Here is a 24,822-nt window from a genome sequence, read left to right as displayed (position 1 = left end):
CCTGTGAAATTAGCCATCAACAATAATATAAAAAGGTTATTTGATCAGATGCAGTGGTGTGATACTTCTTGTGACCTACTGATCCTGGTGATGTGCTGGCTGTGTAATTAAATTCAAGGATATGGTAATTTATTAAATGACGCATGACAATATCTCTATTTTATAGAAAATGTGAAAAATTTACTAGATATCCAATTTTGTATCTACACTCAGTGAACACTTTATTAGGTATTTATTAGACCTATTTCTTAGACTTATTAAGTCTTCTGCTGGGGTAATCTAATGGTCACTGTACAATCAGGGCTCGAAATGAAGCTCACAGTTACAACCTTTAGAAATATTTTCTATCCAGGAAAATAAGACATAAAACTGAAACAACCTCTGAACAGTGGAATGCCATGGCCCCTGCCTGTAAATGACCTTCATGTAGATTTTGGACCGTGAAAAGACTGTTATCACACTGCAACAATGTTTTAAGGGTGGCCTTAAGGTACATGACTGGGACCCGCAAGGGATAATAGCGTCTGTCAAATGGCAATAATGTAATTGGAAGCCAAAAATCTGGTAACAGGGAATTTCCACATTTCTGTTTAGGATACCATATCATTACATGCATGGAGAAATGTGTGTTATCTAATGTTTTTAAGGTTTGGACAGAGGGCCTCTACCTCCTCCATCCTGGTCGGTTCCTCCATGGAAGACCACACCCAGCTGCTTCCTGTAGCAGACATTGGAAATCTCTACAGCCAGGAGGCACAAAGGGCAGAGTATCGGTCAGTTCTCCTGGAGCATCTCCCTCACCAGCATGCATTAAATGTGATAATGGAAGCGGCCATTTTATGTGTGTCCCAGGCTAATTAGGATTGTTATACAGGTTGGCACAGCACTAGAACTGACATTGAATGGTGTACTTGACCGTGATCAGAATAAAACTGCAATACACTAGGAAACTAGATCCCTTAATTTATCTTAAAATATCATTAATCTTCCCATTAATAATGAAGGCTATTTCGGTGTTTTTAATGGATCTTTTTTGTGTGCACAAATTAATGGACCATTAAAAGATATTGGTTTCCTTTTAAGGGATATTTCATTTAAATTAAGGGGTTGGTATGGTTTCAGGGGTAAATTAAAGGGATTTGTATTTCATAGTGTATTTCACGCTGGGATCCAATACACAGTTAAAGATGACCAAAGCTAAGATGTACTGCTAGTACTGACATGACTGTTAGCTTAGCATTGCACACCTGATATCAGCCTGGGGCAGTTTCAGACCTAACCTAACAATACGGTGCAGGATGCGAGTTCACCGTGACAGTTCACCATCTCCCCTCTCAGCTCAGGAAGGCACGCAGACGCCATCTTCACCAACAGCTACAGGAAAGTGCTGGGCCAAATCTCGGCAAGGAAGTTGCTCCAGACAATAATGGGTAAAAGGCTGGGGTGAGTGTGATGTGAATTACCGGTCATGTGTGGCCTGTGGTTTTGAGTTAAATCCAGAATGTTCTCCCTTTGTTTAGCATGGAGGAGGTGGTGAACTATGGGAAACGCGATTCAGACATTTATGAGGACCTCACCACCATCCAGAGAGAACAGACGTACAGAGGTCTCCAGCACGGTGTCCACAGACCCAGGTAACAGTGCACCACTGCGGTGTCATAACCTTCCCAGAGGTTCTCAACACTGACGTTCTGTCATCCAGTGATGGAATTCAATGAAGGGAATTTTAGAGGTAGTATCATAATTTCTGGAAATCCTACAGCATCATTATTTAGAAAGAAGTGTTTCTATTCATTCTTTTGGGATCGTTTTTTTTCCCAAAGCTTGCAATCATAAATGTTGCAGCTCAGCTATGGGTGCCCAAGCATACACTGCAGGTTTGAGATTGTAATCTGTAATAAATGCAAATGGTAATCGAGTAGAACTTGTAGAAAGATGTTTAACTTTGTAAAATATAAAGCTTGGGTCAGCTTCTATTCAATTCAAGTTTCACTGTAACACAGAGGTGCCTAAACCTGCATATAACCATGTGGAAATCTGTACGGCCCGGGCCCAAAATGAAGCTCACGATTACAACCTTAAGAAAGATTTCTATGCAGGAAAATGGGACAGAAAACTGAAAAAAGCTCTGGAAATGGCTCCAGCCTGCCTACATGAGTAAACTACCATCATGTCGATTTTGGAGCGTCAAATGTTTATTACAGAATAAATAAATGTAATTATATTGTATTAATTCTCATGATCTAGGTGCAATGCCTGTATGTATAGGAGTCATCATGGCCTTCCTCAATCTGAGGATGTGGGCGGGCTGAAACTGGACAGCGATTGATTGACAGTCCTACGCCTGCCTCTACCACCAACCAGCTCATCAATGCAACATTTGGCTGTTAAATTCATTTTACAAAATGGTTTATTCTTTTTCAGTACAAATGGCACTTTGGAATTGCATATAAAAAAAAAAAATAATAATAATTAAGTTTCAATTCTGTACTTAATTCTGTTCAATTCTGCCGCATGTTATGTAGTATGGTTTTGATTGGCCGATTACATTTAGAGAATAAAAAATACTACATTCAACACCAACAGGCAAATACGCGGTATGTTACCTTTGTTAATACACATTGCTGCAGTAGAGTGGAGACCGTTAACATGGGGCCAAAAAACACACAAACACAATAAATCCTCCTCATTTCTTTATTTTAAAAAAATCTCACTTGCAGCATATCATGTCGACGGCCCGGAGTTTTTGGGCTCTTGATAGGGGGACAGGATGCTCAACAAACTTGGGGGTTGGGGGGGTGGGTTGAGAGGGCCCAGTACGGACCACACATTCATGGAGACTGACACACACACCAGTCTTACACAGTAGCCCACAGTCAAATATATGCCAGAAAAAGAACAAAAATACACCTAACCTACACCTTACTTCAGGAGACCCCACAGACAGGCAGTCTGATGCAGACACAGGGCATGCAGATTGATGAGTGACAATGGGAATGTGGGAATGTACAAATGAAACCAAAACCATTAGACTGTGCATGTTGCAGGAAGCAGAAGACCACAGCGCAAGCTAGAATTTATAAATCAAACATTCACATCAACAAAAAGCCAATTTCTAGCCTTTAATTAAGTGGCATTACTGACAAGTATAAAAGGGGGAAATTACAGAAAGCATATCCCAAACTATTTCTTAGCACTCCTCATTTTCTGCCAAAAGAATAATCATAACAAACTCAATTTTTTGTCGTCACACTGTAAATAGTCTGACATGCTCCCAACCCACCACATTGTCCAGCAGGAGATCAACCTCCCATCCCAAATGTCCCTCAAAAAAAAAGGATGAAAATCAACAACGACAGGATCCTGGGGACTTTTCTTTCAGGTGTTTTTTGTCATCATTTACTTCCAATTCTGAAAAAGACAGCAAAAGAAAAATGAGTTAGTATTATGAGACCCAGTGTATGAAAACTAATTTAACCTGAAAAGCAGTCTATTATCTGTTTTAGATACACACCCATTTTACAGCTTAATCCGTGAAATATTCACATTCACTTTTGGTTCATGCATTTTATCAAATCATCAACAGGCAATTCGCCGACTCCCACAGCAACCGGACACAAACGGATATGGATATGCACAAACATGGATCAGGTCATGACTTCCGTAGGATAGCGCGCACGCGCTCACACTCACACAAAGACGTTTGAGAAGTACAGGTGCAAGGACCGTTTCACTGACGGCCACTACGTTTATGGAGAGCGGTTAATGCCCCGGGTGGACAAACACAACACAGCTGGGACACACACACACACACAGGACAGGAAGGGGGAAGTGTGAAGATGAAGCTGCTTTGGGATGAGTTTGGCCGGAGGGCTTTACAGTACAGTACTGTACAGGCACAGTGCCATGCAGGAAGCAGGGGGATGGGCTCAGGGGGGGGGTGCAGGAGGCAGAGTCAGCCCTTAATCTGACCTGAGCTTTACTAGAAAAGGCCTCTACCGCAGACTCCTATACTTTGCCAACCTACTACTCTGCTCTGCAGCAATCCTGAAAGAGGAAGAGAAAGAGAGAGAGAGAAAGAAAGACAGACAGGAGAGAGGTATAGACCGTAGGGTTAAGGAGAGAAGCTCTACAGGAGAAGGCAGTTTACGGGAGGAAAAGGCAAGTGAACTTTGACAGGCGTACACAGTAAAAAGTCCAGAAAAATAAAACGGGTTTCATTTCAGTACTCATTCCCCCGAAGAAGAATATTTTCCATCAGGTAATAAAAAGGGTTTCATATAGCTAGGAATGTCATCTAGTGTGTGCATGCATGTACAACATAGTGTAATCCTGCAAAAATTACTACATTGGGCAGCTAATCCTATTAAAATACAGTTCTAGTGCATTGATGGGCCCCATAACCCAGTTTCCAATACTCTACTGTGCCAGTAGAGTGTGGCTGCAGTTATACGGCACTGGTTCCTGTCTCAGGGATAGGAGTGTTTGTAAGCATATGAAGCGTCGTCTGACTCAAGTCTGTTGGGTTGACTTGTGAATGGCAGCGTGATAATAAAACATGGCTGACATCGTGTGCTTTAGAGGAGAGTACACTCTCCCCAGCTGTTAGCAATGAGCACAGATTGGCAATTTCAAACTAGCGAGGAAAAGACACTAGAGAAGCAAATTGATATCCAACCTCACAGGATTACATATTCCCAGTGGCCTTCTTCAAGCAGGTAATGAGCAACAAGCAGGCTTCAGCCAGAGATGGGGCAATTACTCTCGGTTGGAGAGGCTCTCTGGTTCTCCTCACTCTCCCTGGTCCCTGTGGAACCTCTTCCCTCCGCACCAGAGGGCCAGCCAGCCAGAGCTGGAGTGGACAGGGGCCTGGCCCTCCCACGCCACTGGGGAACAGCGCATCCTACTCCCTTAAACCAACCCAACCTCTCCATGAGAGCGGAACAATTTCTCCACGCTCCTCCTAGAGGTGATGTGGAACCATCAGCAGGGGTTGCAGGCTTGTTGCAGGGCCGCCGTGTTGCCACGGGAACATACCTCTTTACTGCTTTCTGGGCCAGCATGCGGTTCCCTGCCAGGAAGGTGAGGCTGCCGAGGATGGCCAGGTACTTGAGGGTCTGGAACATGTTGAGGTGAGTCCAGTACACGTACATCAGGCCCAGCATGGCTGAAACAATACAAAAGGTCCAAACTAAACCATCCACAAATTTCAGGTTGCAAGGGTCACAGAACTCCATCGAAGAAAGGAAGCGATTTTTAATCCCAACTGTGCAACCCGCCGAAATTAGTGGCTCTTCACAGGCAGTGGAAACTGAGAGGCACAAGGAAGAGGTCAACTCACTGAACCCGGGATGACACCAATTGGACTCAGAAAGCACTCCCTTTATATTCCTTCAAATAACTTGTTTCTGAACATAGAATCAATTTTCTATTTTTGTTCTCTCAAATGTCAAATTGACCGACAGTAAAACCAGAATTGTAACAGAAAACCATGTGTACATTCGGCTACATTTCTTCAGTTTCGGCACCAACGATAGTGCTTGCTGAAAACAGAGCACTGAGAACGCACTGCACTCGAGTGTAATACTTCAGAAACATGCCTCCAAAGAACACCATTAGGAGTGGCACTTCAAGCCATAATCCATTCTACTGACAAAGATGACTGTTCAGGAGGTGAAAGAAAATGCACTTTCTGGGGATGAGGAATTGTATTTCCATGCAATGGACCCAATTGCTGGACGACATGAATCTGATGTGAATACCGCTATTCTAGTAGGTTACGCGCTGCTTTTACCATATGTGTAATAAAATGCCAACATTACTTATATATTCTACCGCCATATTTACCATTATAACTATTGGAATATAAACATTGTTTTACAGGAAAACCTCATTCTCAAACATTCCACTCTCATATTTATACTTGCATACTTCCACACTATAATGAATCAAATATCAGCAATGTCATCTCCTTAACATGGCTTTATGCTAGTTACTCCATAGGACTTATTCTTGTAATCCAAAATGACGGACCTGAACTGATACTTTTGGTTTTGGAGATTTACTCGATTGAACTAATTCTTTAGTAAGAATGGACATTTTCCAATAGGACAAGTCTTCGGGACAAAATGAAGGGCTGCATGAGGGGTTAGCTATTATATAAACTGAAAAACTGAATAGCTTATTCATTATGTTGAGTAAATGGGAAGGGGGTGAGACTCACCTGCATGGCCGAGGTGGAAGAGGATGGAGCTCGGAGACAAGCTGAAATTGGAGATGTTTGCGCCCAGCTTGATCCACTGACACAGAGAAACCACTTAGCATGAGTCATTTCATATGCACAATCAATTCAGCTCAACTTTAAAACTGCTCCATTTGAACCTTTTAACAGGCATGAAAACTAATTGCAAGTCACTTTGACTGAAAGCCTCTGGTATACGATTCACTTATAAATTGGATTGCAACTCTGTTGCCAAAATGTGGATACATGATGTCTAAATAGACAGCGTATGCATGCATGCATGCATATATAAAAACCAAGAATTTCCCACACACAATCAATGTACAAAAGTGCTGCATAAGTCACAACCCAGTGAACTCCACTTTTATAAAACGGTCATAATAAACCAGTTAAAAACAAAATAATTCACAAATGCTTTCTCCAGACAAAAAAGGCAATATGCACCAATAATAGTGCACTCTTCATTTAACCCTTTCAGTCAGCTTCAGCTCAACATGAAGTGGCTCAAATCCCAAGGGGTTTTGTCAAAAATTGAAAGTTGAACATTTATTTGGGTTTTAATAGGGGCTCAAAACCATAGTACAGCGGTCAGTTTGATTGGTTGAAAACGTGTAAGGTGGAGAGTGCTGTATGGGATTTTACGGGAGATACTCTTGGGACTGAAAGCGTTACGGCAGCGTTGCCTGTAGCTGCAGTACTGAGCAGGCCTCACCAGGATGAGCAGGAGCAGCAGGGGGGAGAGGACCAGGGCGGTGAAGGTGTTGGACACCACGGTGGGAGGCTTCTTCTCAGGCTCCCGGAACAAGTGCTGCGAACGGCGGAATGCATATCAGCCCAGCAAGATCAGGCCCTGGCCTGCACGCGCATAATCTCATGCTACAACATGGTCCTTGTAGAGCCAAAATGGCCACGGCTAGCCTACCTGGATCTCTGGCTTGGGAACGTAAAGCGTTTTGGGCTGGATCACGGCAGGTGCTTCTTCCTCGAGGAACTTTAGCACAACGTCCGCCTTAGGAGGGAGGTGGAGACTGTTAAAACACCTCTCACTGATACACAAACAATGCTTATCGAGCCGCAGGTACACGCCAAAGCGACTTAAACAGTACATAAAGGTCATAGAACAAACAACCGGACACGTCAGATAAGGTACAATTCATATAGGATTGGTTGGTAAGGCCATGAACATAAGGTCCATTACACAAGGTAGATATGGTAGTAATAGACTTTGCCTACCAAGACATCTACAACTTCAGGAACAACAGTATCGTGGCGAATAGAAATTCAAAGGTCCTAGATTAAGGTACAAAATACAAGGGGGGTAAGGATACAGGTGACAATAGATAAGGGGACTCCTGTAAAGGAGTTAAGGTACAGCATGAAGAGATGGGTCTTAAGACTGCGGTGGAAAATGGGCAAAGTGAGCAGTTCTTAAGTTCTACAGGCTCGGAGGGGGAAACGCAGGACGCACCACGTTCCAGAGGATGGGGTTCTCCAGGGTGGCGTCCCCTACGATCAGGTAGAGCGTGTAGGTGCCAGACATGGAGTCAAACTCCGTCTTCCTCTCCGCCGTGTCCAGCTCAAACTTGTAAACCTTCTTGCTGTCAGGCTCGGCCACAAACACCACCTCCTGGCCCGTCTTCTGATTGTGCAGCCTCACAAAGGTCTGGAGACGAGGGGAAACGGCTAATGAGGAGCTGTAAAAAGTACAGCCCTACAAAACACTGATCAGAACGAGAGAATACAAATGTATGTGTGTGTGTGTGTGTGTGTGTGTGTGTGTGTGTGTGTGTGTGTGTTTCCACACGGCTATTCAGCGACATGTGCAGACCATTTCACAGCGGAAGCAATACAAGTTATGTACGGGTGCAGGTAAAGGTACGAGGGCAGGTACATGTGCGAGGCCTGTGTCAGTAGCGATGTACATACTTGGTGAGGGATGAGCTCCACTCCAGAATTGACGTCCACCAGCTGGAAGGACATGGCAAAGTTCTGGTGGCTGTCGGCAGTGAAAGGGCTCTTGGCCTTGGAGGGATAGTCTACCCTGTGAAAACACAGACCACAGACGTGTTTATCAACAGCTCCCAGAGTTGGTAACCGGGGCTGGAGGTTGGCGTATAGGGTTAGGGAAGGACTTTTGTGTCTGGTGTCCTGACCTGGTTGTTTTGGTCCCAATGCTCTGGTCTTTGTCCACCACAGACAGATCCATGTTCGTAATCGCAACCTCAGTGGAAACCTTCACTTTCAGCTATACCGAAGAGGAGGAAAACCACAATTAGACCAACGTAGAAATTATATAAATACACTTCATTTTGGACCCTGCATCACTACGGCTACACGACTGCCACACAACTGCCAATGCCAAACAGAAGAAAAGGCAGGAGACAAAATTACACTTAATATCTTGCTAACATTTCAAAAAATGCCTGAAATGCATTTGAAAAGAAAATCTTCAGCATCTTCAGTTTAATGTTAAAACATTTTTCCCAATAAGGTCCAAGGTCTGAATCCTACTGAAGGGGGAGCCGATAAATAATTTGGCACTTTAACCCCCAGAATGCAACAACAATTAACACCAGGCCCACAAGATTAATATGCATGAGCCTGCATTCATGGTTGGCGATAATTAGAAATTGATTTGGAGACATGGCACCCATTGATATTCAGGGGATGCCACTACTTCCGAATTCTTCAGGTAGATCCTAAATAAAACTATGACAAGAGACAATACACACTCACACTCACCTCAACATTGTTGGCCACCAAGCGGCTGTCACTGTCGACAACCACTGAGAATTCATAGTAGCCACTAGCAGGCTGGCTCTCCATGAAGTTGAGCTCAAAAAGTCCACTGTAAAATAAAAAACCACCAAGTTTGGTACAGGGCTTTACCAGTACAAAAGATGTTCACAGAGAAACTCGCAGCACATGTGTGTGTGTTCAAACGTACTCTCTGAGGGAGAAGGGCTTCTCTCTCAGGATGACGCTCTCCGAGGCCGTAGACACGGCACTCCTCACCCGGACGCTGGCGGAGCTGAGAGGCTGGGACAGGACGTCCGTTACCTGGAGCTGTGGGACAGAGGGGCAGAGTCAACCCCAGAACCCCACAGGTGTGCAGGCCTCACCGGGAGTAGAGCCAGACCAGGGGCCGTACCTGCAGCAGCGGCTGGTTGTGGGACACCGGGGCTGGGCCCAGAGCGCTGACGACGACGGGGATGTGGAAGCGGTTGCTGGAGAGGGCGGAGGCCGCACTGGCTACGCTGAAGGCCTCGGACAGAGAGTCCCACGACTTCTTGCTGAAGATGGAGTTCACCAGCTGGATTACCTGGTCCTGGAAAAGAGAACAGTAGACTTGAATACAAAATATGTCAATCACATAACCAACGAGATTGCACATCATAAACCGGTTTTAGAAGCCTTTTAACTACTGAATAGACAAGACTGGGCAAAGAGAAACAAATACATTAACCTGAATGTTCATTCCCCGTAAAATGTCCACTTAAGGTGGTTTTGAGCCGAGCGAGCAGAATGAGAAGGCACCGTACCTCTTTGAGAGGAGGCTTCACGTCCACATGGTCCGACAGGGCGTAGGCTGCAGACACGAAGAGCGCGGTGACCTCCAGCCCCTCCTCGAACTGCAGGTAGACTCCACCAATCTCGTCCAGCCGCACAGCCAAGTCCTGAGAAGACGGGAGACGAAACTCACGCACTCGCAGCATAACAAACCAGTGGACACCGCGTTCCAATCTCCACGCTGCCCCTCACAAACATATTCCCAATTATTACTGAAACATTAGGATTCATAAGGTTACTTAAGATCTTGTGTGACCATGGTCTAATTTTCCCCATTGATATTAGTCAGAGGGAAGCGATGGTAATGGGAGTACAGAGAGGACAGGAGCCCTGCCAGGCTGCCACACGCACCTCGATTTCCTCCAGGATTCCCCCCAGCTCCACCTGCTGGGAGAGGCGGGAGGCAGTCTGCAGGGCCAGGATGATGCTGCCCAGGAAGAGAAGGGTTCACCATTAGCTACAGCGACAGCAGAGTGGCACAGGGGATCAGGAGCAATGCATTCAAACGAATATGTATACTGCCACCATTTTCACAAACCAAGCAAATATAAAAATACATATACATATATATATTTCTACATAAGCACAGGAATACAAAGCAGGCGGACATCTTCGCGTAGATTAAGACACAACCCAAAAGCCACTGTGCCCCCTGGTGGCCATTAAGAAGTTATTGAGCAAATTAAATTGTACAGTTCAATTGAACAGTGAGATTGTACGTGGAAGCAGCTAATAGAAAGCAGTGGTCAGCAGAGGTCTAATGTTTGGTGTGATTTATTAACCAGTCATTATTGAATACGAGCAATTAAGGAATAGTATTGTTGTCCACCTTTGCTGGGGACATATTGTGGAATTCCTGAAATGTATGTATGCATGCATGTATAACCGATGATTGCACTCAATCATGGTGTGGATTTCCACGAGGGGGGGCTGGGCTGGGCTGGGCTGGGACCAGTAAAAGTAAATAAATAAATAAAAAATCATAGGTTCAGACTATCATACCTTATCTTCAGCTTGCTGATCCTTGAGAACGAGTGACTAGTTCAAGCAAGACCAGCTTTTCTACTCATCACCCTTTCTGGCAAAGCTAAACTGATTTGGTTTACCTTTGGTGCACTTTTTTTTTTTGTCCCCTTACTAATTCTGACCCATGGTTTCCAGATGATTTGGGGCGGTAATGTCGTCGGGTTAACGCACCTCCCTGAAAAAAGGGCTACTTACGCCAAGACATTGTCCTCCTTGCCGATGCGGGCAACAAGGGCACTGACCACTTCCTGTGAGGCCAGAGGAAGGCCAAGTGAACTGAGCGTGCTCACAGAGCGGTGTATCTGCGAGACCAGGGAGTCCTCACTCACTGCCGCCAGCAGAATGTCTCGGGTCTCATTGGACACAGGGATCTGCACAAGGCATAGGTCAAATGTGGCGACTGAGGAGAACATAATATCACCATAGGCACTGCATCATCATAGGCACTCTATTGTACCATTCATGTTGAAGAGGACAAAAATAAAGAAAGAATCAAATCAGCATACATCTTAACAGAAAATTATGCACAGCAGGTGAGCTAACAGTGTAAGTGTGCAAGAACCACACAATTAGAAGTTTGCACCATAGAACAGACAAACCCAGATAGACAAACCCATGTTCCATTAAATGACTATGGAGCAGGGTAGGTTCACGGACCATCGCAATTAAGGAAATGCACTTAATCACCCCGAAGGACCTCTGGACCTCGAAGGATTTTCTGTCAGTCAAGTCTTACCTCACATTCTGAAATTGCCTGGCTGGCCTGGGAAGCAAAGAAGAGGGAGTCGATACTGGTGGGATCTAGCTGGGACTTCAGAAACTGGCATGCTGCCTGCGGAGAGAAGATATGACCAGTATTGTCACAACAATGTTATACTTTCATTAGCATACATTGCTAATGAGTACAGACCTTTGACTAAGCGTAATACCCGGAACATTAAAACCAGAAGCTCACGTTCAACGTCAAGTTTTACACAGATATCAACAAAGAACGATATTCCTACATAAGTCTTCGGCTTACAGGTTCTCAAAGTGCACAGACAACAGATATATAACAATATTCTTACGTATTCGTCAGACACCGTGGCACCCAACTTGCTCAAGCCAACGATGGAGTAAAAGGCTGATTCGAGGTCCGTGAATGGCTGGCTCAAAAAGTCTTTCAGTCTGGCAACATCCGCAGCAGACAAATGGTGGGACGGGGTTAGGCCCTGGGCGCCCAGCGCCAGAGCGATGAGCACCAAACAAAACACACCTGCCAATATATATTATTTTAGAAATCAACCAACATCTAAACATTATATCTTGAACTAATTCTAAGTATAGCTGATAACCTTTTCTGTCAGTCAAGTCACTCAGCAAGTCCACCTACCTAGCCCAGCATTTAGCTAACGAGCTAATGTTACCCAGCAATACTATTAAAACACGTTTAAATACGTATCATTACGTTTCGCCCAGCTTCATGCTAAATTAACAGATATTCGTAATAGTTTTGCCCGGCGAAGGTAGTCATCCTCCATTAAGCATAAAATTTCATTCATTGCACTTGAACATGAATCCGAGATGCAACTACTTTGCTAGACTAGTAAACGTCATCAATATGACAAGGGCGATTTATTCTACCTTAGCTAGCTAGCGACTTTGGACATTCTGGCCCGCTAATACCGTGCATGCTGTTCAATTGGGTACCGATCCACTGGGCTCATCTAAATGCCAAGCTGGAACATCAGTTTAATTCAAAATAACTTAGGAGCAACTGAAAAATATCGAGCTCGCAAGATAGCGAACCGGGTATGAAATATAGCTACAATGTTAGGCATGCATGCATTTCCATTGCCTTCACATGTCGTAAACTGTTTTCCTGAAAACGGTATTATAACTCGCAAATAACTTAATTACAGGGGACTTCATATAGTACTACAATTTATTCTTCAGCTACATATACGATGAATAATTCTGTGTAAATGTTATAATGAAGTTACTTACGTGGTCGTGCCATGTCGCCGAGTAAAGGCTCACCAATATCCACTGAGTGCTTCCGGGACCTGCAGACTAGTCCATCTCATAAATGCCGGGTGGACAGAGTACCATTTAAAATATCAAACGGCACTAAACGATCAATGAAAACGAATACTGCATTTTAAGTTCCTATTAAAACCTTCATGGGGCATTTAGGACTGAAGACGTGTCACATTCTAACAGCTAATAATGTAAGCAGCTAAAATAAGGTACCCCGATGAAAGAGATGGTACTTGCCATCTATGACTATGAATGGCTTATTTAAAATACTTTATTCAGCTGAACAAAGCCAAAATTGATAAATGGATAAACGATTAGACCTTCAATTTCGAAAGTGGCTTCATAAACTGTTTACATAATGAATGCAAATCTTACAATTTGACATAATGCAAAGAAACCTTAAAATTCGGAGTTATGGCCGTTTCAGCATTGTGTCGGTTTTTAATTGGGTTGTTTTTGCTGTCAGTCATCCCCTAAACCCGCCCAATCCGTGCCGTACATTGGTTTATTCAGCAACTCGCGTTTTCTGTCTCAAGGGTGCGTTCTTTATCAAGTTATTGCTTATGGCAGAGGTTATGCGAATAGTAGAATTAAGCATTCATCTGTTGATTCAATAACTCAATCAACTAATTTATCACATGGTCTTAAAACACAGATCAGTGCATTATCAAGGGTTTGTATCCATGCATGAATTCCATTTATATGGCAGCCATCAGCCAGCTATTCTGTAGTTAAATCAGGACAATATTCTTTAAATGGTAAATGGTTGGAATTTATATAGCGCCTTTATCCAAAGCGCTGTACAATTGATGCTTCTCATTCACCCGTTCATACATACACACACACACGGCGATTGGCTGCCATGCAAGGCACCGACCAGCTCGCGAGGAGCATTTGGGGGTTAGGTGTCTTGCTCAGGGACACTTCGACACAGCCCGGGCGGGGGATCAGACCGGCAACCCTCCGACTGCCAGACGACTGCTCTTACTGCCTGAGCCATGTCACCCAATCTTTACATTTGATAGCAATCATAGTATATAGTATATACACTAATAAGAATACTATGATAGCTGGAAAGATTGCAACAAAATAATAGCACCATTCTTTAAAATTAAAATGGCTGGATAACCATCTTCAGCCAATCAAATCTGTTTGCAAAATGCATCTGTATATCTTCTTTTAGGGCATATTAATTGGACCCAATCTTATGTGTGGTGTAAAACTAAATAACATAACAGTTTTAATAAACAACAGGGACAACACATCACACTTCTAATGCTTTTATGTACTAGTCCCCCCCCCTCATTGTACAAATATACAATTTATGATTAAACCACTTACACTGTAATAATACATAATGGAATTATGTACTGGTTTTACATCACTTTAAATCAGGATCTAACATTGGATGAAGGTTCTTATTTTACAGGATAAATAGATAAGAGGCATTTGATCTTGATTGAGGCAGAAGAGCTATTTCCTGCATTCACAATGTGAATATACAGTCATTTCAAAGTTGCTGTAAAAACAATCTATATTCCTTGCACCAGAACTCACATTGGAGAACAGGAGAATGTAGACTTGATGCCATGGCTACCAGAGCCAGTGACTACGATGTTTACACACGGCTCGCTTTTCAACATGGTCTTGTAGTCAATTCCTGTCATGTTAAATTAATCGACACAAATGTAAGTAACAGATTTAGATATCAAAAATAAGAACTTCTTATATTCCCTAAGGACATGTAAACAGTTAAATCCCTGACAAACCTTTAACATAAAAACATGGTAATACACAGTAACTAAAAACATAGCGCAACCTAATGCTATATTTAGCTAGCTGCTCATTTTTGTACTAATCAAAAGTGAACAAATAATTGATTTGTTTAGCGATAAACAGAATGTCAAATGTGAACCTATGACATGAGCTCATATATTTCAACACAATCAAAAAGGTGGTAAATCACAAAAGAACACAAAATGAAGCAATTGCTTTTTTTTTACAACTGAGAATTTTCAACCAGTTTAAATACACAAACAAACAGAAAAAAATTAATTATACCCAGAACACTGAAATTATGAAAATGAGGCGTACACATTCAATAAGAAATTGGCTTTATCTACAGGTAGGGCAGGGAAGGTAAATATAAACATTATATAATATTATTGCCATATAGCAGTACTGTCACATATGCAAGAAAGATGGTAAATTTCCTGATTAACAGCAACCAATACTGCAAAAAATGGTACATGAACATTTAATAAAAAAAGTTCACCACTTTAGTTTTACCACGGTATTAAATTAAAAATATCAAAAACAATTTGGACATTTCTTCATACAATTACAATTTTTGATCCTTGGCCAGAGTAGATGAATTGAGGACAGTACATGTAGATTAGGGAGAGTTATTTCTGTAACCTGTAGAGCGGAAAGAGAGAGCTAGCCGTCTGGGTGCGCTGGACTCAGGACAGGATGAGAGCGCGGTTTGGGGCGTTGGGTTGCAGGGAGCGTAGGTAACGGCGGGCTTTCTCAGTCATGATCAGCTGGTCCTTTGTGCGTCCGCACACCACAGCTTCCCATGCCTGGGACATCTGAGAAAAGACCACAGGATTAGCGACTAGGATCAAAAGTACACAAACGGAAATGTAGACGTACCTACACACACACACGCACACACACAAACGTGAATGTAAACGTACCTACACACACACACGCACACACAAACGTGAATGTAAACGTACACACACAAACAGAAATGTTAATGTAAACATACAAACGTACACACAAATGTAAACGTGCATGTACGCATACACACACACACATACACACACACACACACACACACAAAGGTACTGTTCTGACTTTCAGCATAGTGCTCTTATAGACCTTTGTCACTCCCCCTCTCACACTACCACTTTATAGCCTATAAAATGCACTTGGCTTCACCTTAGACTGGCACTACAGATATGAGATTGGATTGTGAATGCGTGTGAAGGTTGTGCTCACCGGAGTTGGAGGTGCTGGGCTTGGATCTTCACTCTCACTTGGAGCCAGGATGAATCCCTGATCCAAAACATTTTCTTCTTTCTGTCAATTAGGAATAAAAGGAACAAGTAAGTTTCATTCAGCCCTATATTCATTATTACTTTGTATATTTTGGTTGCACTTAGCACTTCTGTAATCAGGGGTATTTTGTTCCCTTAAAGGTCCCATATTGTGGAAAATCAATTTCCCTTGCTATACGGTGATATTTACCTAGCTATGTGGATTATAAAAGAGTTGATAGATTGATCTTGGTACTGAAAACCATACAAACATCTTGTTATGGATATCAGGACCTAAAATAAAACAGAACTAACTAAATAAAACTGGACAGGTGTAAAATATGGAACCTTCCATTGCTCTACCATTAGCGATTTACCAGCATTCAGTTAGACCGATAGAATTTGCAAATACGAAAGATATATAAAAGGACTTGTACAATCAATGTCTTCTTTACCTTTGGGCTGCTAATGCTGGAGTTAGCTGGCTGGATTCGGGAAGCAATATTATCACCGCAGTCCACAACATCAAGTGCCAGGGACTTGCGCACTTTCTTCATTGGTGGTCGATGCTGTGAAGGAAGGAAAAGGAGGACGTTTGGCTGATAAGCTACATCATTAGACAAGCCGTGTGATATTGCATTACAGAAACAGCACAAACTACAAATCAGATCATACTCATCCACCACAAAATTAACAAAATAAGATGAAGGGCGCAGTTACGTTTACATAATTGCACCCTTAACGATATGAGGCAATGCTCAACGATACATCAATATTAAAAGAAAACTGAGGCAACTCAAATAAATTAAGACAAAAAAAGTGCTATAGTTACGGACCTTGAATTCCAAGGCTAACAGGAATGCGAATAATATATGCAATCATGTTCCGGGTCTCATCATCCAGATGAGAAATGAGGACAGTGATAATTAATGCTCAGGAAATTCTCAAAACATCAGTCTTCACTTCTTAAATTGGTTTCAGCTAAAGTCTGTTGCTGTGAAACGGTCATGCTCACCGCCTGCTTGCGTCTCTGCTCAGCAGGGTGCTCATCCACCACAGTCAGCTCGATGCCAGCCTCTCTGCGCAAAACTTCCTTTAAATCCTCAAGGTTTGGAGTAGGAGGCTTAGGAGCATAAAGAGCCATGATTTTCCACAGGGCATACTTTTCAAGGTACATAATATTTCCTTGAGGGTTTTAGCACTTTCTCTGATATATAGGACTTAACTCACCATTGGCCGTAGGGAGCCATATTTTTCCATGGCATTTTTGAAGGGCGTTGGAGTGCGGGGGGTAGGGTCAAAATCTGATTTATGGTTGGGCGTGATGAACCTGTATTAAAAATATGTATTAAAAGCATGCATGAAATTATTTCTTTGATATTTTCAATGCAGAGTGTTGCACTGTTCCCACACCAACACTTTCTCTTTTTTGCGACGTGGGGTATTAGGTACATACACAGAGTTCTCTTTTTGGGTAAGCGGGGTCTTGTCCCGGTGCAAGGGTGTGGTGACGATGGCCTTCTGGCTGCAGACAGGGGTGGAGGTGAGGGAGGGGTTCTCCAGGTCTAAGGAGTCCTGCTTGGTCCACAAGTTGAGGAACTGCAAATATTCAGACAACTGTCAAGAACTGCAGCATTCAGTCATAATAATTCTACATTGTGCCTCCAAGAAAACATTACACAACCTGCGAACGCAACATCTCCCCTTACGGTTAACCCCAACAGACTTTGTGAATGCAGGAAATAGCTCTCCGGACTTGGACGCGGACGGCCTGGGTACCTGTGAGGGGGAGAAGGGCAGGATCTTGACGGGGGTGCTCTTGGGGGTCATGGAGTCGTTGGCGTTGGGGGAGAGGGAAATGCAGCGGCGGGTGCGGCGGGTGAGGATGGAGGGCGGGGTGGCTCCTCCGGGGGAGATGGGGATGAGTTCGCCCCGGCTGCCGCGGCTCAGCTCCTGCAGGGCGCTGCCTTCCAGCCGGAACTGCAGCAGCTCCGAGCCCTGGCTCTCCTCCGGCAGGTCGAACACCGTGGGGTCGCACCACTCCTCCAAGTCCTGCTGGGGCGAGGGAGGTTCACATGTCAGCCGAAGCCAAGAGCGCAAGCACGCTGTGGCTTGGTCATGGTTAGCATCTGCTGGAAGCGCTTTAATTTTGTCCCCACATCACAGACCATCATCACAATAATCCCATGAGCTCATGATTAAGAACTTAATAAATTGAAAAGGCCATTTTGAGAGTGAGATGTAGTAATTGAGCGGTGTGACAGAGCAGGGCTGAAACTCCCCACACTCACATCCTCCATCAGCTCCAGCACCTCCTTGAAGGCAGGGCCAGGTGTGGGAGAGAGGAAGCCGGTGCTGTCCACCACCCAGCGGCTGGTGTTGCCCTCGCCCGCAGGGTCCGACTCGCTTTTGGGGGTCTGCGGCCCTCGGTGATCGTGGGGAGAAGATGACTTGGGAGTGGCTACCTCCCTTGTAGGCACCACAGTAGAGGGGTGGGAAGACTCCTGCAGGTGCAACAACATGCATAATAGTTTAGAACGAGCCAAGGCCTGAAATGCAACATTAGAAATCCCAGCTTATGTGAGACTGAACACCTGACTGCATTCACACTTCTTTGCATCGCTTTTGCCTCTTCTGCCAACACTTGATAAAGCAGCACTTAACCGATTATCTTTTCACCATGAGAACAACCAGCTCGACCCTCACCAGTCTTCCGAACCAGGCACTCAACTGAGGCTACTCTCCTGGCTGTGATGGAGGCACTTGCCACTGCAAGAGCCTCATCCCTCTCCTCTGTCCTGATCCTCCTCAACCTGCCTGCATCATTCAACATAGTCAACCACAGACTACTGATCTCCGCACTGCCTGAGATGGACATTTCTGGGACCGGCCTCTCTTGGCTTTCTTCCTATCTGACCTGTGTTCTGTGTTTGTTCCAAAGGCCTTCGGTACACACTTATACGTCACTTTGGATAAATGCATCCACCAAACAAAATGAAATGTAATGGTTTCACTTTAAGTAGAAAGTAGAAATGAATAAAGAGAAAGCAGAAGTGGGTTTGTCTGCGTATTCTCACCTGATCTATGGCTTCCTGCTCAGCATCCGCTTCTGGAACAACCTCACATTGAAACTCCATCTGGGGGCAGCAGCCAGGTATCAGAACATGCTAAATTCCAAACCTGATACGCGCATTCGCGATCAATGTACACGGTGACCTACCTCCTGGTCATTACTGTACTGGACGGACACTTCAGAGGCGACATTCTCCCCAGTGTAGCAGCCCATCTCCACTTTGCGCTTTATGGTGGAGTTCCAGTGATTCTTCACCGCGTTGTCCGTCCTGCCAGGCATGATGGTGAAATGTTACTTTTTTTTTAATGGTGATTTATGGTATCTTTTAGGTCGCTAACTTTTTTTATATTACCCTATTTAATATTCTCAACGTCCAAAACAGGCAGTTGTAAATGGGGGCCTGTAGCATAGTGGTTAAGGTAAATGACTGGGACCTGCAAGGTCGATCACTAAGATCCACACAGCCGTTGGGCCCATGAGCAAGGCCCTTAACCCTGCATTGCTCCTGGGGAGGATTGTCTCCTGCTTATTCTAAAATCAACTGTAAGTCGCTCTGGATAAGAGTGTCTGCCAAATGCCAATAATGTAATGTAAATATATATTTGACACATAGCAAAGCCATTTAAAATCTTAAAAAGCGCACTCCCAGTGCATAATGTCTATGAAGCTGGAGCGGAAATCATCAGTTTGGTGATGACTGGCAGCTGTGTACCACCAGAACGGGGGCGGGCAGTGTGCTTACCTCCCGGGGAGCAGCTTGGCGATCTCGGCCCAGCGGTTGCCGAGTACACAGTGAGCCTTGTAGATGATCAGGTCCTCCTCGGCCGTCCAGGAGGACTTCTTCACATCAGGGTTGAGGTGGTTGTGCCAGCGCTCTCGGCACTGTTTACCCAGCCTGCCCTTCAGGTGCTTGGCCACCATGGCCCACTGCTTGTTGCCGTACTTATTCACCAGTTCTATCACCTGCACAGAGAAGAGGACGACTCTCAGTACCTGCAGCAGTGAGCGTCTTCCTGAGAACAAAATATTATGCACAAGGCCAAGATGAAAGGCAAAAAGAAAGAGGCAGTTCCTGTAATTAATTCAGCAATAGACGTTGGAAATTGAGTTACAATCCAGACTGCCCACAGTCTGGGAAACAATCGCCTTATTTCAAATCAAACCCGGTGTTCCAGAAAGAAGCATATTCTTAATATGCATAATGTGTCCGATTCAGCGGAATAATGATGCGTTCGTTAAAAAACCATTAGGCAAGAAGAAAGGCCAGCAGCCCCACAACACGATGCTAAACTGGTTCTACTGTTGGCCAGAGATGGGAAGGTTTTAGTCAGTGGAGATCACAGTGCCTTATTGCACACCACCAACCCCTATTGGCCGATTGGCTGCCAGAGGGAACACCAGGAAGGCATTGTGAACAGCAACTGATAACCTACAAATGGACGGCTAGTGTCATGAAGCATTCGTAGGCTTTAAGTGGAGACTTTGCTTTGAGTGTAAAAGGGAGAAATTCTCAGACTGTTTACCTTCTCATCTTCCTCCTTTGTCCAGGGGCCCTTAACCAGATCTGGGTCCAGGACTTTAAACCAGCGATGTTGGCACTGATGTTCAGTGCGATTCTGCAGGAACACAACCAAACATGTTGTGGAACAGGTCCTCGTGTACCAAGAACATTCTTGTTCATTTTGTTTAAGGTAAAATAGGCTTTGGAAATAAATATTCTATTTTAAATGGACCACAAAGAGATACAATTTGGATAAGTGGAGTGACATGCGGATAAATGGAGGACACTCACCGACAGGTAGCCCGCTATGGTTTTCCAATCATTAGGTCCATAACGTTGCACCAAAGCTCGCAGATTGTCATCCTGAAAACAAGCCAGTGCAAGAAAGGTAAGCAGAGTTATTTCCACTTTGTACACCTGTATGGCAGTACTGATGCTGCTGAGAATCTGACCGTCACGTGTGATCTTGAAATAAAAAAAGTGTACTGCAAGAAAATCTTCAGCTATCATCCGATTTTAACTGCAACATAACTGCAAGTTAAGTTGAGCCAAAAACCACTGTATTATTTAAAATAAAATAAACATTCTACTTTGGTTTCATGTGCTGTTATGTGCTGTATTTGCAACCATGCAAGTACTTGTTACACTCATCAAACCTAACAGCCATGTACTTGTGTACTGTTATTTGTACTTTACTAGGCATTAAGATAACAGTTGAGGACGTAAAGGTGAAATTACCAAGTACTAAGGTGAAACCTACATATACATGGCACCCTTCAAAACCAAGTAAACTGGAAATTAGGCAACAAGTTGTATTTGGTTAGCTGGTTATCTGTAATTGGCAACTGAAGGCAGCTCTTTGAAAAGTGTGACAGGTAACATTACGGGTGGGGAGGCACAAAAGGGGAATTGGTTTAATCTGTTAACTTACCTCCTCCTGTGTCCATTTCACTTTAACCTTTCCACTCTCTCGTTGTTCGGCCACGTCTGAATCCGTGTCCTGATACACCGCCTCTTCCCCATCCTCACTGTAATGGGGAACCAGAGTAAAGATGCAGTTCACAGCCATGGGCTTACCCCGGGAGAGCAACTACCCTCTGACCACTATGTGAAGCAAGGCCTACTGCAAACTTCCAGACACGTTTGTACAATTTACCTTTTAAAGCCAGTTTATAGTCCAGCCGCTGTGACTGACAGCATCCAATGGATGTCACTCATTGCAGGGCATTTGGTTAATACTCTAGGCGACTGGAGTGCGTTTAATACTTTTTTACTAAGGACAACAACCAGAGTCTGTCAGGCGACAATAGTGTGTTCACGAATGTTCTGCGATTTCAGTCGAGCGACAGTCTGATGCTGGGCTATAAGCCTTTGGCCTCTAGTCAGACACAAGTACCCATTACATTACATTACATTACATTACATTACATGGCATTTAGCAGACGCTCTTATCCAGAGCGACGTACAACAAAGTGCAAATTAAACACAAGAACAAGTGCAAAGAGGACCTGAGAGGACAGTATAGTTCCGAGTCCTAGTGTAAACATGCAGAAAATCTGAACTCTTTAAGAGTACAATCAACTTTCAAACTAGCATACCACAATTGCAGCTAGAATACAAAAAATAAGAATACCTATACAAGTAACAATATCTATACAATCTATACAAGTACCCGTATACACAGCCACGTAAACACACAATTAATGTACCGTATAAAGACGGATTATTTACTGAAGCAATTCATATCAAGTACCTTATTCAAGGGTATAAGGGCAGTACCCCACCTGGGAATCTAGAGTCCTGGGGTTGCATGCCCACTTCCCAGTCAATTATGCTGTAATGCTACCCTTGTTATACTTTCTAGAGCAGGGGTGTCCAATCTTATCCAAAAACAGCCAAGGTGGTTTAGCCCAGCACTAAGACACCGTGATTCTACTTACCAAGGTGTTGACTGAAGACCATAATCAGTTTAACCAGGTGTTGTAATGCTGGACTACAACATAAACTCACACCAGCCCATTTCAGATAAGATTTTACACCCCTGGTCAATAGAAGCATACTCAACTTATAAAAAGACAAATACATATGGGCACACAACACCCAACATAATCCAACCAAAACGACGACAACAAATGCATTCATAATATATGAAATAAGACAATTGTCTTGTTTTAATCACACTGTCAAGTTTGAACTAACTTGCGTACGAACAGGTAACACACCATATTAAACTGCACCAAAAAAAGCACATAAGATGACAAGTTGTTCAGCAGAATCTTAAAGAAACGATTTTCACAAACACGTTTTCAGTCAACGTTGTTGGTTCTGGTCAAACGTTTCCACGACAAAGCAATGTTTGGTAAACTGTATAACTGACCCCACCCCCACCCCCACCCAATTGTACCAGTCTGTCACCCAGTGAAGCTAGTTGGCTAACTAGTTAGCGTGAATTAATGAATCAATGTGACTTAAGCCAGCGTAGCTAATTAATCGGCAATTGTACATCAACGTATATGAACGGGAATAGAAAGGCAATGTGAATTAAGTGCACTCCAGGAAACAATCGCATCATGCGGAGTAAATAGTCAGCGAAATTACAGGAACCATGCAAGTCAGCTAACGTTAGCAAACTGGATATTCCCGATTAACATACTATGCATGTTGACTAGTAAATTGACAGTTCCTTTTTCGACATTAAACAAACTTGAATGCGTGCATATGTTTGGAAGCATCAAACTAGACATTTTGAGGTGCTACGCCGAGAAGAAGTCTGAAAATACAAGCTGACATAAGGTTAGCGTGGGCTTTTACAAAGGCAAAGCAAAGGCGGGATGTTGAGCGCAATTCATTACTAGCTAGATGGAATGCTAACAATCGATCTTATATTTAGCCTGTTTATCGCGTGATCGCAGGATAACATCTGCTATAAGAGTTAGTTTCACTTCTTCACCGTCGCCAATTAAGTTGTATTTCGCAGTTATGTGAAATGTTTGCAACATGGTACTTATCGCTAACACCATGAAACAAAGTGTACCATTTAGCCACTTACCCGCGCGGCCACCAGGACATTTCCCCGCCGCCTTGTAAGACTCCAAAAATAAAATAAATAAAATGTTGCAGATTCGTCGTGCATATAGTTTCGATGAGTCGATGGTTATTTAATACGCCTTTACAGCGTTTGCATTCGTTAATGAAATATTCCCTCTTGCAAGACAACTACTCCCGTCTCTTGGGTCTATTCCGGAGGCAGTGTTTGTTTCTCGCGCGCAGCTACTCCCGCAGGTTTCCCGGGAGTGACGCGCACATCGATGAAGAAAACTGACCTTGCGCAAAGCTCGCGCCCACCCCTTCTCTGTAGCCGGCTGTTAGCAACAGTATGAGGAGACAAGACGACCTTTAAAATTCCATTAAAAAATACTACAACAAAATGAGATTGAGGCCAAATAAATGTATTTAAAATAAAGCTTTAATAGCTCATTGAAACCAACACTGTTTTCAGTTAAGCTTAATGGTGGTTTCCAAACCAAACAGTCCCAAACGTTAACCCGAGGCCACCCGTGCTACGTCCCCTGCTTAGTGCTAGGTGATGACAATATTTTTAAAATGCATAATTTGGCGGTTAACAGGGAGCTGTGTATTTCCAATTCCACCGCTAATTTGGAATGTCCAATTGTTTCCTCAACCACATTCCCCCACCGAACAGGACACACAGGTTTCAGACCTCTTTCCCCCCTTCTGCACCATTGTCAAACTTGAGTGGACTTGTTGCCACATGAACAAGGACTTGTTGCCCCCCCAAGCATGTTTTCCTTGCAGCCTGCCTACTGTCTACAGACACTTAGTGACCACTTCATTCAGTATTTATTGGACTTATTTTTTGGACTTATTGGTCTTCTGCAACAGGCGCCCATCCACTTCAAGGTTCAATGTGTTGTGTTCAGATTTTCTTTTGAATACCACTGTTGTAACATGTGGTCGAGTTATTGTCACCTTCCCGTCAGCTTGAACCAGTCTTGACATTCTCTGACCTCTGCCATTAACAAGGTGTTTTGGCTCACAGAACTCATGTCACTAACTAGATGTATTTGTTTTTCTCACCATTGTCTGTAAACTGTAGAGACTGTTGTGCATGAAAATCCCAGGGGACCAGCAGTTTTGGATACTCAAACCACCCTGTCTGGCACCAACAATAATTGCACGGTCAAAGTCACTTAGATCACGTCTTTCCCATGATGTTTGTCGGAACAACTGAACCGTATGTCTGCATGCTATGATACCTTTAGATATTTGCATTAATGAGCTGGTGGACAGGTCTACCTAATAAATCAACTATGTAAAGTGTACTTTG

The 24,822-nt window shown here is 43.7% G+C and overlaps 3 protein-coding genes across 5 annotated transcripts in view; 1 reads left to right on the top strand and 2 right to left on the bottom strand.

Annotated features, from left to right (window-relative positions):
* ghrh (growth hormone releasing hormone) overlaps positions 1 to 2,375 on the top strand; it is a 5,215-nt gene extending 2,840 nt beyond the window's left edge. Inside the window, exons 2-5 of the mRNA XM_061221055.1 lie at positions 648 to 773; positions 1,339 to 1,443; positions 1,521 to 1,634; positions 2,269 to 2,375. Of these exons, the coding sequence (XP_061077039.1) occupies positions 648 to 773; positions 1,339 to 1,443; positions 1,521 to 1,634; positions 2,269 to 2,329 (406 nt within the window). The 3' untranslated portion in view covers positions 2,330 to 2,375. The remainder of the gene's footprint in view (positions 1 to 647; positions 774 to 1,338; positions 1,444 to 1,520; positions 1,635 to 2,268) is intronic.
* Positions 2,376 to 2,680: 305 nt separating this feature from the next.
* rpn2 (ribophorin II) lies at positions 2,681 to 12,974 on the bottom strand. 2 transcript variants are annotated; one of them, XM_061220650.1, is made up of 18 exons: positions 12,824 to 12,974; positions 11,905 to 12,092; positions 11,574 to 11,669; positions 11,033 to 11,208; positions 10,163 to 10,238; positions 9,784 to 9,918; positions 9,393 to 9,569; positions 9,189 to 9,307; positions 8,984 to 9,089; positions 8,395 to 8,486; positions 8,168 to 8,282; positions 7,710 to 7,904; positions 7,164 to 7,250; positions 6,954 to 7,049; positions 6,224 to 6,299; positions 5,038 to 5,167; positions 3,973 to 4,047; positions 2,681 to 3,411 (listed from the first exon to the last, which is right to left on the bottom strand). In XM_061220650.1, exons 1-17 carry the CDS (start codon positions 12,834 to 12,836, stop codon positions 3,996 to 3,998), a joined length of 1,929 nt encoding a protein of 642 aa, XP_061076634.1. In that variant the 5' UTR covers positions 12,837 to 12,974; the 3' UTR covers positions 2,681 to 3,411; positions 3,973 to 3,995. The 2 variants fall into 2 exon arrangements, with proteins under 2 accessions (XP_061076634.1, XP_061076635.1); XM_061220651.1 differs by lacking the exon at positions 3,973 to 4,047 and having other exon boundaries at positions 12,824 to 12,973.
* Positions 12,975 to 14,120: 1,146 nt separating this feature from the next.
* On the bottom strand, positions 14,121 to 23,746 carry mybl2b (v-myb avian myeloblastosis viral oncogene homolog-like 2b). Of its 2 annotated transcripts, none has more exons than XM_061220465.1 (15): positions 23,524 to 23,746; positions 21,406 to 21,502; positions 20,766 to 20,837; positions 20,497 to 20,589; positions 19,716 to 19,936; positions 19,121 to 19,241; positions 18,978 to 19,037; positions 18,192 to 18,404; positions 17,680 to 17,955; positions 17,357 to 17,499; positions 17,131 to 17,230; positions 16,916 to 17,023; positions 16,356 to 16,469; positions 15,863 to 15,943; positions 14,121 to 15,447 (listed from the first exon to the last, which is right to left on the bottom strand). In XM_061220465.1, the coding sequence occupies exons 1-15, from the start codon at positions 23,541 to 23,543 to the stop codon at positions 15,319 to 15,321; spliced, it is 1,848 nt and encodes a 615-aa protein (XP_061076449.1). In that variant the 5' UTR covers positions 23,544 to 23,746; the 3' UTR covers positions 14,121 to 15,318. The 2 variants fall into 2 exon arrangements, with proteins under 2 accessions (XP_061076449.1, XP_061076450.1); XM_061220466.1 differs by having other exon boundaries at positions 17,680 to 17,952.
* Between the last annotated feature and the right edge of the window lie 1,076 nt (positions 23,747 to 24,822).

This window comes from Conger conger, chromosome 14 (genome assembly GCF_963514075.1).
Source record: "Conger conger chromosome 14, fConCon1.1, whole genome shotgun sequence".
Lineage (NCBI taxonomy): Eukaryota > Metazoa > Chordata > Actinopteri > Anguilliformes > Congridae > Conger > Conger conger.
Note: the sequence above shows the minus strand (reverse complement) of the source record. Positions and strands in the feature narration are given on the sequence as shown.

Bases quoted from the DNA above. Each gene is read 5' to 3' on its own strand.
- mybl2b (XM_061220465.1), bottom strand. From the start codon at position 23,543: ATGTCCTGGTGGCCGCGCGG. The intron at 20,590-20,765 runs GTGAGTGTCCTC...GTGTTCCTGCAG, and splicing joins CCATAGCGGGCTACCTGTCG to AATCGCACTGAACATCAGTG. The intron at 17,956-18,191 runs GTGAGTGTGGGG...CCCTCGCCCCAG, and splicing joins TGCTGGAGCTGATGGAGGAT to CAGGACTTGGAGGAGTGGTG.
- rpn2 (XM_061220650.1), bottom strand. The intron at 10,239-11,032 runs GTAAGTAGCCCT...CTTCCTGGGCAG, and splicing joins AAGGAGGACAATGTCTTGGC to CATCATCCTGGCCCTGCAGA. The intron at 7,905-8,167 runs GTATGTACATCG...CCTCGTCTCCAG, and splicing joins TGGAGCTCATCCCTCACCAA to ACCTTTGTGAGGCTGCACAA.